We start from the raw sequence: 12207 nt of genomic DNA, 5'->3' as shown, positions 1-12207 counted from the left end.
GGACTACTTTACATCTTGAACATCATTATTATTTATGAATTTCACATTGTAAAATAATAAATTCCACCTAGCTTACTTCCCTTTTAGGGTTTAGGGAAATAAATATTTAATATGATGTCCAAATTATGATTTCAGAGAGAAAAAGTTGGGAGTCACTGCCACAGATACATATAAACACAGAAGGATATTACTACTATCTAAACATCATCACCGCATACTGAATGTTCCATATTCCAACTGGACCAAAGAACACATTAGCCTGATCTAAATAAACCAGGGCGTACTTACCAAGCAGCAAGCTTAGAGAGAATTTATTGGCTTTATGTAGACTTCTCCTATCACTGAACACTCCAAGGAGTATGTACAAACTTGACTTTTAAACATTCTGATTCTTATGCAGTTTATCCACAGGGCAAATTACCATCAGGCTCTCTATAGTCTTATAGCCACAGTCAGCTAAGCAACTTACCTAGAGGGTCAGACCTTGAACAATATGTATTCAAGGGAAAATTTCCAATTCATGACTGAAAAATAATAGGTGGGGGAAAGAGAGGAACTAAGTCATAAGATTCCAGAAAAGTAAAATGGAAGTCATTTTGCATCCCTGCCTTCTTAACCCCCTCTTGACAAAATCACAGGCCACTGTCTACTGTAATGCCTGAAGCAGGGAGGACAGCTGATTTTAATTTGGAGGGGAAAGGCAAGTTACTAGCGCTCAAATGTGTTTGGATGGCCTCTGGAGGAAGGGATTACAAGTCTGTCTTTCAAGGAAGGTCACACAGTTTCTGACCCTGTGTTCACATCTACAATCCTTAACAGGCTATCCTAATTGCAAACAGGCTCCTGACAAGACCTCTAATTGTATTTAAATATCCAAATCTGTGCCATCAATTCATATCTTATCACCTTTTTAATTAAAGAGGGCAAAATAGAAACAAAGAAAAAACATGCAATGAGTTCAAAGTCTTGTTACAATACAATGTAGAATATTTTGTATTCTCTTCTTTCCTCAGATAGTATTCTTTTGGCCAGGCAACACCTGACACAATAAATAGTGGGAAAAACTGTCCTAGAAAAAGCATCACTACAGTACTTAGTCTGTCTGTCATTCTGCAGCAACGTCCTAAGTTGAACAGAATCATAGTCTGGGGGATAGTGAGGGAAGATCTCCTGAGTGAACCTCAGGGAAGAAAGGTTTCTCAGAGTGGGATACTGGAAAGAGGTAATCAAAGCTTCGTGAAATATGTGCTCAGAATAAAGGCAAAGGACTGAAATTAGATTAAAAGAAAGCAGAAAAGCAACTTTGTAATATACAACCTTATGTACTAGAGTGATTGTTATTTATTTATTTATTTCCCCTCTCTAAAACTAATACAAGACTTTAAGTGAGAAAAGCTGGACACAGTTAAATGAAAGTAGGGAAAGACAAGATGAAGACCTAGGTAAGCCAGTACAAAAAATGCACACCAGAAGGTTCATATACTTGTTGCACTTGGGCCACAAATTGTGCTCTGAGCTTTCAAAAAACCTCATTTTTTAAAAGTAATGTTTCTGGTCACTATTCATAATATCCAAAAGATACAAACAAACCAGTTCACAAGAACTGTATCACTGTTAAGACACAGAATCTTCTTCCCCTCCCTCCCTCCCTCCCTCCCTCCCCCTCTCTCTCTCTTACTTGAGGAACAAATACCATGCAAAGCATCGCACCACACACCCAACCACCTTCCCCAGTAACAGCTACCATAACGAGTTTTGTGCTTAGTTGTGTCTGACTCTTCGTGACTCCATGGACTGTAGCCTGCCAAGCTCCTCTGTACATGGAATTTTTCAGGCAAGAATACTGGAGTGAGTTGCCATTTCCTACTCCAGGTGATCTTCCTTACCGAGGGATCAAACCTGCATCTCCTATGTCTCCTTCATTGGCAGGTGGATTCTTCACTACTCCACCACTTGGGAAATCCAATAATGAGTTTTAGGAGACTGTTTTTAAAGCCACCTTCAGTGTAGGTTAATGGAATGAGGCCTAAGCACAATTCAGTTCAAAAGTAATTTCAAAAAGAACTAAACTTATTTAATAGTGTTCACCTCCACTGAAAATATTGCATCACCACTATATATATACATATTATGTATACACACACATATATACATACAGATATATATATATACATACACACTATGAGTACACACTGTACTGTAAGGTATTAGATTAAGTACATGAGAGAAAATATAGTCAGAACTCAGAAGTGTAGCAGAATAGTGTGATGAACTTTTTCAAAGTTCTCTTAACAGAAGGTTTAAGGCCATTATGACAGACCTTTGGATCATCTTCTCTCATTTTAAACTATTGTTCTCTGAGGCCTATTGTATATTCATTTCCATTTACTGGTAATGGCCAAGCAGAAGAGCCTGGCTTTGGGGGGGTTTGTTTGTTTGTTTGTTTTTTAAGCAAAGAAGGGTACTTATTGGCTCATATAACTGAAAAGTCCAGGGGATATCCTAGCTTCAGGCATGGTTGGATCCAGGGGCACAAACACTGTCAACAGGACTCAAGTTTCTCCATCATGTAGCTCTGCTTTCCTATGTACTGGTTTCATTCAGAGGCTATGATTCATGTAGTGGGAAACTGACTTAAGATTTTAAATCACATAATCATGGTTGATCAATTCATTCATCTCTGTGAACATACTGTTTCTACAAGGGAAGATACATTTTAGGAAGCAGAAAATGAGACCAAAACTATTGAAAAGAATCCACAGTATCTACATCTCTGCATGAAAGTATCTGATTCTTACAGACAAGAAATCTGTGGGGAATGAATTAGTATTTTCCACTCCTAAATTTTACTCAAGCACATTCTCCTTGATAAGAACCTCTTTCTAAAGATCAAACTTAAGAAATGCATAAATGGTCCTAATTGTAATGATTCCGAATCTCTTTGCAAACATCCATGAATTTCAAACCTTACTTCTGAACTGAATATTCTAGATTAGTTATGTCTCATTCCAAACTTACCCAGCCTCAGGCTTCAACTTCTATCTATCCTCTAAAGAAAAAAGACTCTCACATTCCATATTTTAAAAATGTTTTATATGCAATCCAGAGTCACTGGTAAAAAAAATTTTTTTTTAATTTTCTAATAATCTGACACATGCCCATTTTATAGAGAATATTCACTTGAATTAACCCTCTGTCGTCATCTTTTGCTCCAGATATGTCTGTTTATAGTGACAGTACATCTCAACAGAAATACTCTCATAGAAAACGCCACAAATTAGTAGTTTTTCAAACTAAGTTTTTTAACTCTAATGAAAGCAGAAAATAATAGGAAAACATCCAACTAGAGAAAGAACTAAATGTAAATGATCTGCTAAAAATAAACTACTTGCCTCTACAACAATATCAGAAAGTTTAAAAAGTGAAAATTCCTTGGTGCCCTAAATTATCATTGCTCTTATCTATAGTGGTAATGAACTTATTTGTTGCATTAAATCACATCTAAGAGCAATAATGAGGCCAAAATATAACTACATATTTTAAGACCTTTTTTCCTGATTTAAACTTTTGAATTCTTTAAAATTAATGCATCTATCTCCTTTGACATTGTTACTAAACTTTCACAATCAGTTCAGGATATAAAGATGAATGTATAATAATATGGAAATGATTTGAGACTTATAAAATTTAACATTATTCTAACCTTATTTTTCTCTAAATATTGGTTGAGGTGTACTATTTAGTATAAGCAAATACTTTTCAGATATAAGTATCAATACAACACATTCAATCTTTAAAAAGTTCACTATACAATAATGAACTTTTAATCATAAGAGAGATTATTTCAAATATATTCTTGGGACTTCCACAATAATGTGGTAATAATTGCCAACAGTGATGAAGAAGAGAGCATTTGGGGTTTTCCACTACTTATTACACCAGAAGAATGTATTCAAAGTATAAGTCTACATGTAGGAAGTACTATATAAATGTTAAATGAATATTTAATTTCAATGAAAATGGGAAATAAAATAAACTCTCATTATTTTAAGTCACCATTCATTTTTAAATGTCAAGTTGAAATATCAACAAATACTGCACATAGGAAAAACAAAATATTGAGGATCATTAATCCAAGGTTTGGGAAAGAATGGGAAGGAAATTAGCAGTTTCTTTGCCCTCTGGTGGCAACAAAGTCAACTGCAGCATTTCTAAAGTAATGCATAATAAAAATGTTCCTGTTATGAAATCAGGTTTCTCCCCCGTGTCAAAATGTCTGTAATAAAAATCCCGATTGCTACATGCCAAATGCCAAGACTGTTGGACATTTTTAAAATTTCGTGTTTTGAACCTTTAGCTAGTCTATTTTACAAAGGAAACTCTTTTTATTCTTCCATTTCATTGCTATACTTTATATTTTACAGTATGCTAACTATTTAATTCCAAGATGATTTCATGAAAGTAATGGAGATTGATATCCGGGAAAGAAGCTACTTCAGTTTGATATCTTTTAAAAAACTGGCAAGAAATTTAAACTATTCCTTTTTACTCAAGCCTAAAAATATATGGGCTTCTAGGTTTCCATCAGAAATATTGGTTTACAACACCTGCAGATTTATGTTCAGCAATATATGTATTTTATAATCCACAAAGCATAAGCTTTCAATTATATGACCAATTTTAGAGTGGAGTGGACTTTACCCTCAATTTGAGAACTTAGTAAACTTACACATATATATTATTCTTTCCTTAGTAACATATTAATGAAAAGGTTCAGAAAAAAATAAACATTTGTTGACCTTTTATTATTATAATTATTTTACTGTAAATGCATTATTTACTTTCAGTGCCAAAGTAGTTTTCAAATAAACAACTTAGGATGCATTCTGGCACAAACCCCTCTCTAATCTCCTTTGGGATATAATAAATTGCTTTCTTTAAGCATTTATTTTTTCATGAATATGCCCATGAAAATTAGTTACCCTTTTTAAAATAAATGTGCTGCTTCCCAGGCGAGTAAAAGTTTATTATTTTTTACCAATAAAATGTATCAGAGAAATAAACAGAAGGTATAAACAACACCTTGTGAAGAACAACCTATGTCCTTCTATGCAGAAAAAACCGACATCCAGGAAATTTGCGTTTTATTCACAGCTTTAAAAAAGCGGTATCTTGTTGCCCACTCCCATCCCCAACACACACCCCTTGATGATAAATTGGAGCACAGTCAGAATCTGTTTTCTCTGTAAGAATTTTCACCAGGAGCAGACAGTGCCTCGGGCTGTCTCAGGTTGGTAAAATTTCATTTAAGGACTTCCTTCTAGATTCACCTCACCTGGACTCCCCAGGTGCTCTCCCGAGCCTTCCCTCTGCGACTTGCAAGTTTGACATTTGTGGACGCCAGAATACTTTCCGAGGAATCACTTATTATTTCCCCTCCTCGGAATTAAAGCAACAAAATAAAACCTTGATTATCCTAACCAGCTAGCGTTTATTTCTCTTCAAGTGTTTTTTCCTCATTCACCTCCCCTCAAAGTCTATGCATTTCTTCGTGGGGTGGGGAGAGGGAAATGGGGAGCAGGCACTCGGTTCACGGTGGACAGGGTCCCGGAAGGCAGCTGGACCTTCCGCTCCGCAGAACCTGGCGGGAGAAGCCGGCAGGCCCCCGGCCCAGGGCTGCATCGCCCGCTCAGCGCTCGACCCCGGGGGCGCGGTGCTGGGATGGACGCGCACCTGGCTGGCGCAGCCGCCCGAACAGGGGGCGCCGCCTCCGGGCTGTGCGGGGCTCCCGGGCTCCGCGCGGGGGCAGTGCCAGAACACGCGCAGGAACCCCTGCACGTTCAGGCCTGTCCGCGAAACCGGCCGGCGGAGGACAATGGGGCGGGTGGTTGGTCTCCAGAGGCGAGTCCACCCCACCTCTGCCACCTCCTCCCCTCACCGGTGTCCCGCCGCACCCACCCCGCCCCACTTCCAGCGCCGGCTCAGCCCCAGACAGCAAGAGCGAGCAGAGGTGGGGACCGCCTGCGGGAGGAAGGTGCGGCCACAGGGAATTTTCTCCAGCAGAGGGGAGCGCTGCAATCCCCGGCTGCCACCGCATCCGCCACAATGCACCCCCTTAGTTTATCTGGACAGGAGGCAAGGAGGAGGGAAGGAGGAGGAGCCCGGGAGGACGCGGACTAGGATGCCAGCTCCCGGGGAGGTATCCGCGGGAAGGTTTGCTCTAACACCCGAGCCCTCTCAGGACGCCTCGGGGGAAGACAGTACCATCCCCTGCTTACCGCTCAGGTGAAGCAAGTGGTAAACCCTTAAGAAAACCCTCAGTCCCTACCACCCTACTCATCCAGCCAACCTTCTGCTCATCTGAGAAGCCCAAGTTTACTTGAAATGCAATTGCAATAACTTTGCCAAGGGCAGATAGACGGGGTGGGGGTGGGTGGAGAACTGGGTACCAGAGAGGTCTTCGACTGGGCAGGAGACTAACAAGCGAAAGTGCATCTTACCATTGACTTGATTTCCAGGCTTCCCTTCAGCGAACTGAAGCCGGTCCATTAAAAAGTGGCAAAGTAACACAACTCCTGCAGCAGCCAGGTCGGCCCTCCGGAACCTCGCCATGCCGCCGCCGCGACCTCCCCCGCCCCGCCAGTCCTTCCCCGGCGCCCTGTGCTGCTCCGGGGCTCCCGCTGGGAATGGGGACAACGGGGCTGAATGCTGCGGACCGGTCTCGGAGGGACGCTGAGGCCTTTGTAAATTTCTCTGGGATTGCACACCCAGGAGCCGGGACGAGGAAGAAGGGAGTGCGAGCGGAGCGCAGTCCTCTCCGGACCTCCAGGTCTCCCTTCACAACTTGCCACAACGCTCGCAGTCCTCACCCCAGACACAGAACAACAACTGCGGGGAGGAGAGGCCACTTGCAGCTGGGGCTGGCAAACTCTCCGTTCCGCACAGGCAGCGCCACCCCGGTGCCCGCAGACGGTGACTTCCGAGCCCCAGCGATGCGCTCCACTGGGTTCAAAACAGATCTAATTCCACAGCCAGCGCGGGTGCCTCCTCCAAATCCAAGAGGGCTGTCGGCTCGGAAGGAACTTTCCCCAGTCTTGGGATGGCCCCCCTAAGGAGGCTTGGGTTTGCGGGAAGGGGGTTAACAGCGGGCTGGCGAAAGCCCTCCGACAAGTTTTTCTTCTTTTCTTCGCCCGACGCAGGGCGCGCGTCCTCGCCCGCAGCCGGAGGGATGAGAAGCCCCTAAGAGCTGAGCCTTGGGAAGGCTCAGGCTGCAGCAGTCTGAGGTCCGAAAGCAGAAAAACGTATTGGGGAAAGGGGGGGGGGGCGGGAGAAGAAAGAAACGGGGAGAAAAAAGTCAGGCTGAAACCTATTGGGAGAGGATTCCTCCTGGCGAAGGAGGAGGTGGCCCCGAGCCCCGGAGTTGGGTGGCGGAGGAGGCGCCGCCGCCGCCGCGCTCCCCCGCGCTCCTGCTCCACACTTTGGGGAGGGAAGGCTGCTCGCAATTTGCCAGATCCGCCGCTGCACCCTCCTCCCGCCTCCCCCTTCCCTCCCCCTCGCTCCTCCCGGCGTCTCCCACCTTCCTCCCCGAAACCGGCAGCTAACACCGACCTGTCCAATGGCTGCACTTTCCTCGGGGCTGGCAGAGGAGTCGCCGAGAGATTAAACCCGGGGAGGAAAGCAAGGGGGAGTGAGAGGAAAACTCCAGCCCGGCGTGCCCCCGGCAGCTCGGCGGCCCGGAGCTCCGGGAGAGGAGAGAAAGGCGAACGAGGAGGGGAGTGCCGGACGGCACCTCGGCGCCGCTCGGGCGCCATCCCCTCAGTCGGCTCGCCCCCACCGGCGGCGGGCCAGCAGCGCCCGCACCCACCTGGCCCTGGGCGGCCCTCGCGCCCGTCTGCGGGGTTTCTGCGGCCCAGCAGCCGACTCGGGGGCCACTCGCCGCCGACGGGGTCTTCCTGGGCTCTAAAGGGTTAATTACAGCTCGCCATTCCCGGGAGGGCGTGTGGGGCGGAGGTGGGGGGTGCGGAGAAAGCAAACCTAAGCCAATTCTGTTACTGACCCGGCGGAGCCCTTTCGGACCCCAGGCCCGCGGGGCGGGTGGAGGAAGGGAGCGCGCGGCGGCTCGGACCCGCCGCGGCGGCTTTGTTATAAAGTGTCAGCGGGAGCGAAAGCGAGAGTTTAAAGAAACAGGAGGCCCACAGAATTTCCTACGGGGGCTTTAACTGGCTCTCGCTGGCTCGTTTGTTTTTGTTTTTCCAGCTCGCGGAAGTGCTTCAGCGTTAACCCTTTCCAGCCCTCTCAATAGTTTACATCTTGTTTTGCATAGTTAAACCTTTTTTTTAAAATGGGGTAAAGATTTACAAAGAAAGAAAGGGAAGCGGCACATTGGTTAAAACTCTAGAACCAGACTGGGTAAAAGGATTCCACCTCCCCTACTGAATAGCTAAGTGGCTTTGTTTTCCTTGGTGTCTCAGTTCCCCATCCGTCAGATGGGGAGAATTGTAGTTACACCCTTATAAGGCTCTTTTATTGGATGAAATGCGTTAATACGGAATAATGGGAGTTGAGAACAGTGCCTGGCACGAAGGACATGACCTGATGCTTCTTAAAGAGAAGAGAGGGAGCAGGAGAGAAGGTGTTCTAAATCAAACAGAGAAGCCGCTTCAGTGTTCTAAGTGCAAACGGCCCTGTTAGTCTGTTCTTGTCCAGTCTTTTCCATGCTCTGAAAAATTGATGGGTGCCATCCGTAACCACCTTAATTTTGTCTCAACACCCACTGGAAGTGGAGCCAGACAATTAAACTACTCTTCCAATTTGATGACCGAAGAATGCCTCTCATGGTTACTTGGCTGGTGAGCCGAAGAGAAACAAAATGTGTACAGTGTTGTCCTCAATCCCATACTCAACTTGCTATCTATTTTGGAAATGTTATGCACACACACTTTTCTATGCTCTTTGCTCTCTCCTGAGCTTTCTTCCAACCAGTTGATTGTCCCTCCTCACCTTACTTACAAAACCTGGTTCTTTTACTTCTGCCCAGTCAAGCGTTTTTAAGTTCTGGGTAACCTTACATCCAAAGCTGAGTACCCGAGATACTTATGTATTTAACATTAGGTTGAAAAAAGTAATCTTCCTATCAAAATCTGATTGTCATTTAATTAACATTGTTTTTTTTTTTTTTCTCTGTATCCCTGGTGACTTCACTACTTCATGAATCCCTGAAGAAATAAAACATTCAGTGCAGCTCCATGTCCCATTTATACGCAAAATCATGGGGACCCAGCAGGAGCCATTTCAAGAGCATCTCTTCCTTAGTCTGGAGTGTTTCTGTCCCCTTTCACAGTAGAAAAATGGGTGTTTCTTGCTTTTCAAAGAAGAAACAAGTCCCTGCCTCTCCTGGGTACCATTTTCTTTCTTTTTTTCCTTTATTATTGTATGTGCAAATTAGCAGTGCTTATTTTTGTTTGTTGTCAGCAATGCTTTGCCCTCCTGATGGAAGCTATATACCCTAAGAGGAAATTTGATGCCAAAAATTGAAAAGGAGCCAAGCGGTAATTCAGAGTGACTCTGGAAAGGCTTCTGTGTGTTTTGTCTATCTCACTGGTGCTGTTTAATTTTACTCATATCTTATGAATAAGTAAATCTTATTCTGAAGAACAGCCCACACAGAAAATACTTAAGAATGGGAGAAGATGCAGGTAAGCAAAATTCAATCATGCATGATGATTTAGTGCTCAGAACTAAGAAAGAAATGCACCATCATAGTAAAGTTAGGCTTTGGTACATTGCCTTAAATGTCAACCAATGATTATTTGTTAAAAATTATTTTTCCTTTACATTATAGCAGGTGACAAATAGCTTAAGATGTATGTAGGATGGTATGTTCAGGGTGAAATGGAAAGTTCATTACTCATATAAAATCCTGGCTAATTAAAAGTAGTATACTTTGTGGCCTAAATGATCTAAGTTTGCCATACATATTTCACCACAGAATAATCTATTTCACTTTCAGGGAGAGGAATTAAGATGTCCCTAAGGAAAAAGTTTCATCTTCCATCTCACTAGAGAGAAAAGAGTTACAGTGAGTGAGGTTTGTTTCTATTTACTGTAGTTATAAGAACTGAATTGCTGAGATTTTTTTGTTTGTTTGTTTTTTACTCACTGGCTTAATTTTAACTAACCTCTCAAGGAACAAATGAATCAGCAATCTTCATGGAGCAGCGCTTGAGTTCCTTGTCCATGACAAAAGATCAGAAATTCACTGAACACCCTCCTTTTAAGATCTTAAAATTGTATGTGAGAATCACTCTCGCCAACAGAGAACTCTGGGCATTCATTATAGAGAACTCTAGGCGTTCATTAGCACCTGAGGTAATGTCTATACACAGATTTCAGTCCTGTTCACAGCCCCTTATGTATACGGACCTTCAGAGCCATTTCTGCACATTCCAAGTGCAATACTATCTACCTGAAGGTAATTACAATTACCCATCTCATCCCACCTCCAACTTTGTCATCTCTCCTAAATTGAAACTTGGCTAACAGGATACTCAAGAAACCATCATGCTCACTTAGAAAAGAACTGAGATGTAATACAGGCTGTGGGGTACTCTCTATTTATTGTAACCTATTTTTTGTTATTTCAGGAAATAATTTTTGTCTGTTTTAATAGGATTTGTTAAAACCTTATACAATTACTATCATGGACAGCAAGGGGATCAAACCAGTCCATCCTAAAGGAAATCAACCCTGAATATTCATTGGAAGGACTGATGCTGAAGCTGAAGCTCCAATTCTTTGGCCACCTGATGCAAAGAGCCGACTCATTGTAAAAAAACCCTGATGCTGGGAAAGATGGAAGGCAGGAGAAGAAGGGAACAACAGAGGAGGAGATGGTTGGATGGCATCATCGACTCAACAGATATGAGTTTGAGCAGACTCTGAGATGGTGAAGGACAGCGAAGCCTGGCATGCTTCAGTCCATGGGGTCAGAGAGAATCAGACGTGACTGAGTGACTGAACAACAACACCACCAAAAGGGAAATTACTATCAGTGGATTCCTTTTCTTCAGGCCTAATCTAATATTACAACCTTTTCCTCCAGGCCTCAGGCATTTCCTCTCCCTCCTCATTTGAGAAAACTAGTCTTTTTATCTTTAGTACACAATTACAAGATTCCTTTCTTCATCTTGGCTGATTTTTTTCCTCGATTCATCCCACCCTCTCCTTCCCCACCTTCTCCATCCCCACCATGTCCACAAGTCTTTTCTCTGTCTGCATCTCCACTGTTGCCCTGCAAAAGGTTCTTCAGTTCCATCTTTCCAAATTCCATATATCTATGTTAATATATGATATTTGTTTTTCTCTTTCTGACTGACTTCAGTCTGTATAATAGACTCCAGGTTCCTCCACCTCACTAGAGCTGACTCAAAGATGTTCCTTTTTATGGCTGAGTAATATTCCATTGTATTGCATTGTATATATGAAATATACATATATGAATATTCCATCATACCACAAATTTTTAATCCATTCATCTGTTGATAGACATCTAGGTTGCTTCCATTTCCTAGCTATTGTAAATAGTGCTGCAGTGAACATTGGGGTACATGTGCCTTTTTCAGCTTTGGTTTCCTCAGGGTATATGCCCTGTAGTAGGATTGTTGGGTCAATAGGGTAGTTCCTTGTTTTTTATTCACCTTGTTTGACTTCTGCTCTCAGAATCAACTGAGAATTCATTATACTATTTCTGGATATTTCAGCTTTTTGCTCTTTTATAATCTTAAGTAAAATTTTTATGAATAAAGTGTTTTGAATGAAATAAGCATTTAAAAAATTACATGACAGCTAGTAGCACTTTTTTTTTTCAGGGACATTAAGTATGCAAGAGTACTTAATGCCTTTTATCCTCATGTCAATAGTACATTTACTATTTAGATGAAATTAAAATATAATTATATTTGGCTCACTCATAATGAAATAACATACTGCATTAAAATGGCATACATGTTTATACTGTCTTCTGAATCTTAATAAGCTAGTTTTTTGACCAGTAAATTGCAAAGTACAAAAATGTGCAGTTCAAAATAGTAGAAAACAAATTATTAAAATGGACTAACACACTCATATATGATCAGGCCACTCAAGATGGCTGTTCTCTTCCTCTTTGTGCAGTCCCTGCTTCGCCTACACCCTACTCAGGCAAAAGTG

The 12207-nt window shown here is 42.7% G+C and overlaps 1 protein-coding gene and 1 long non-coding RNA gene across 4 annotated transcripts in view; one reads left to right on the top strand and one right to left on the bottom strand.

The window, feature by feature from the left end:
• PLXDC2 (plexin domain containing 2) overlaps positions 1-6736 on the bottom strand; it is a 429365-nt gene extending 422629 nt beyond the window's left edge. The window contains exon 1 of one of the 2 annotated variants that reach the window (XM_043479119.1): positions 6501-6736. In XM_043479119.1, the coding sequence (XP_043335054.1) occupies positions 6501-6612 (112 nt within the window). In that variant the 5' untranslated portion in view covers positions 6613-6736. The remainder of the gene's footprint in view (positions 1-6500) is intronic. The other variant, XM_043479121.1, reaches the window with a different exon arrangement.
• A 1541-nt stretch (positions 6737-8277) lies between these two features.
• Positions 8278-11836, top strand: LOC122448110. Of its 2 annotated transcripts, none has more exons than XR_006271505.1 (2): positions 8278-9397; positions 10010-11836. It is a non-coding gene; the product is annotated as an uncharacterized LOC122448110 (long non-coding RNA). The 2 variants fall into 2 exon arrangements; XR_006271504.1 differs by having other exon boundaries at positions 8278-9695.
• The last annotated feature ends 371 nt before the right edge of the window (positions 11837-12207 follow it).

This window comes from Cervus canadensis, chromosome 10, assembly GCF_019320065.1.
Source record: "Cervus canadensis isolate Bull #8, Minnesota chromosome 10, ASM1932006v1, whole genome shotgun sequence".
NCBI lineage: Eukaryota > Metazoa > Chordata > Mammalia > Artiodactyla > Cervidae > Cervus > Cervus canadensis.
This window is presented reverse-complemented; position numbering and strand designations above follow the sequence as displayed.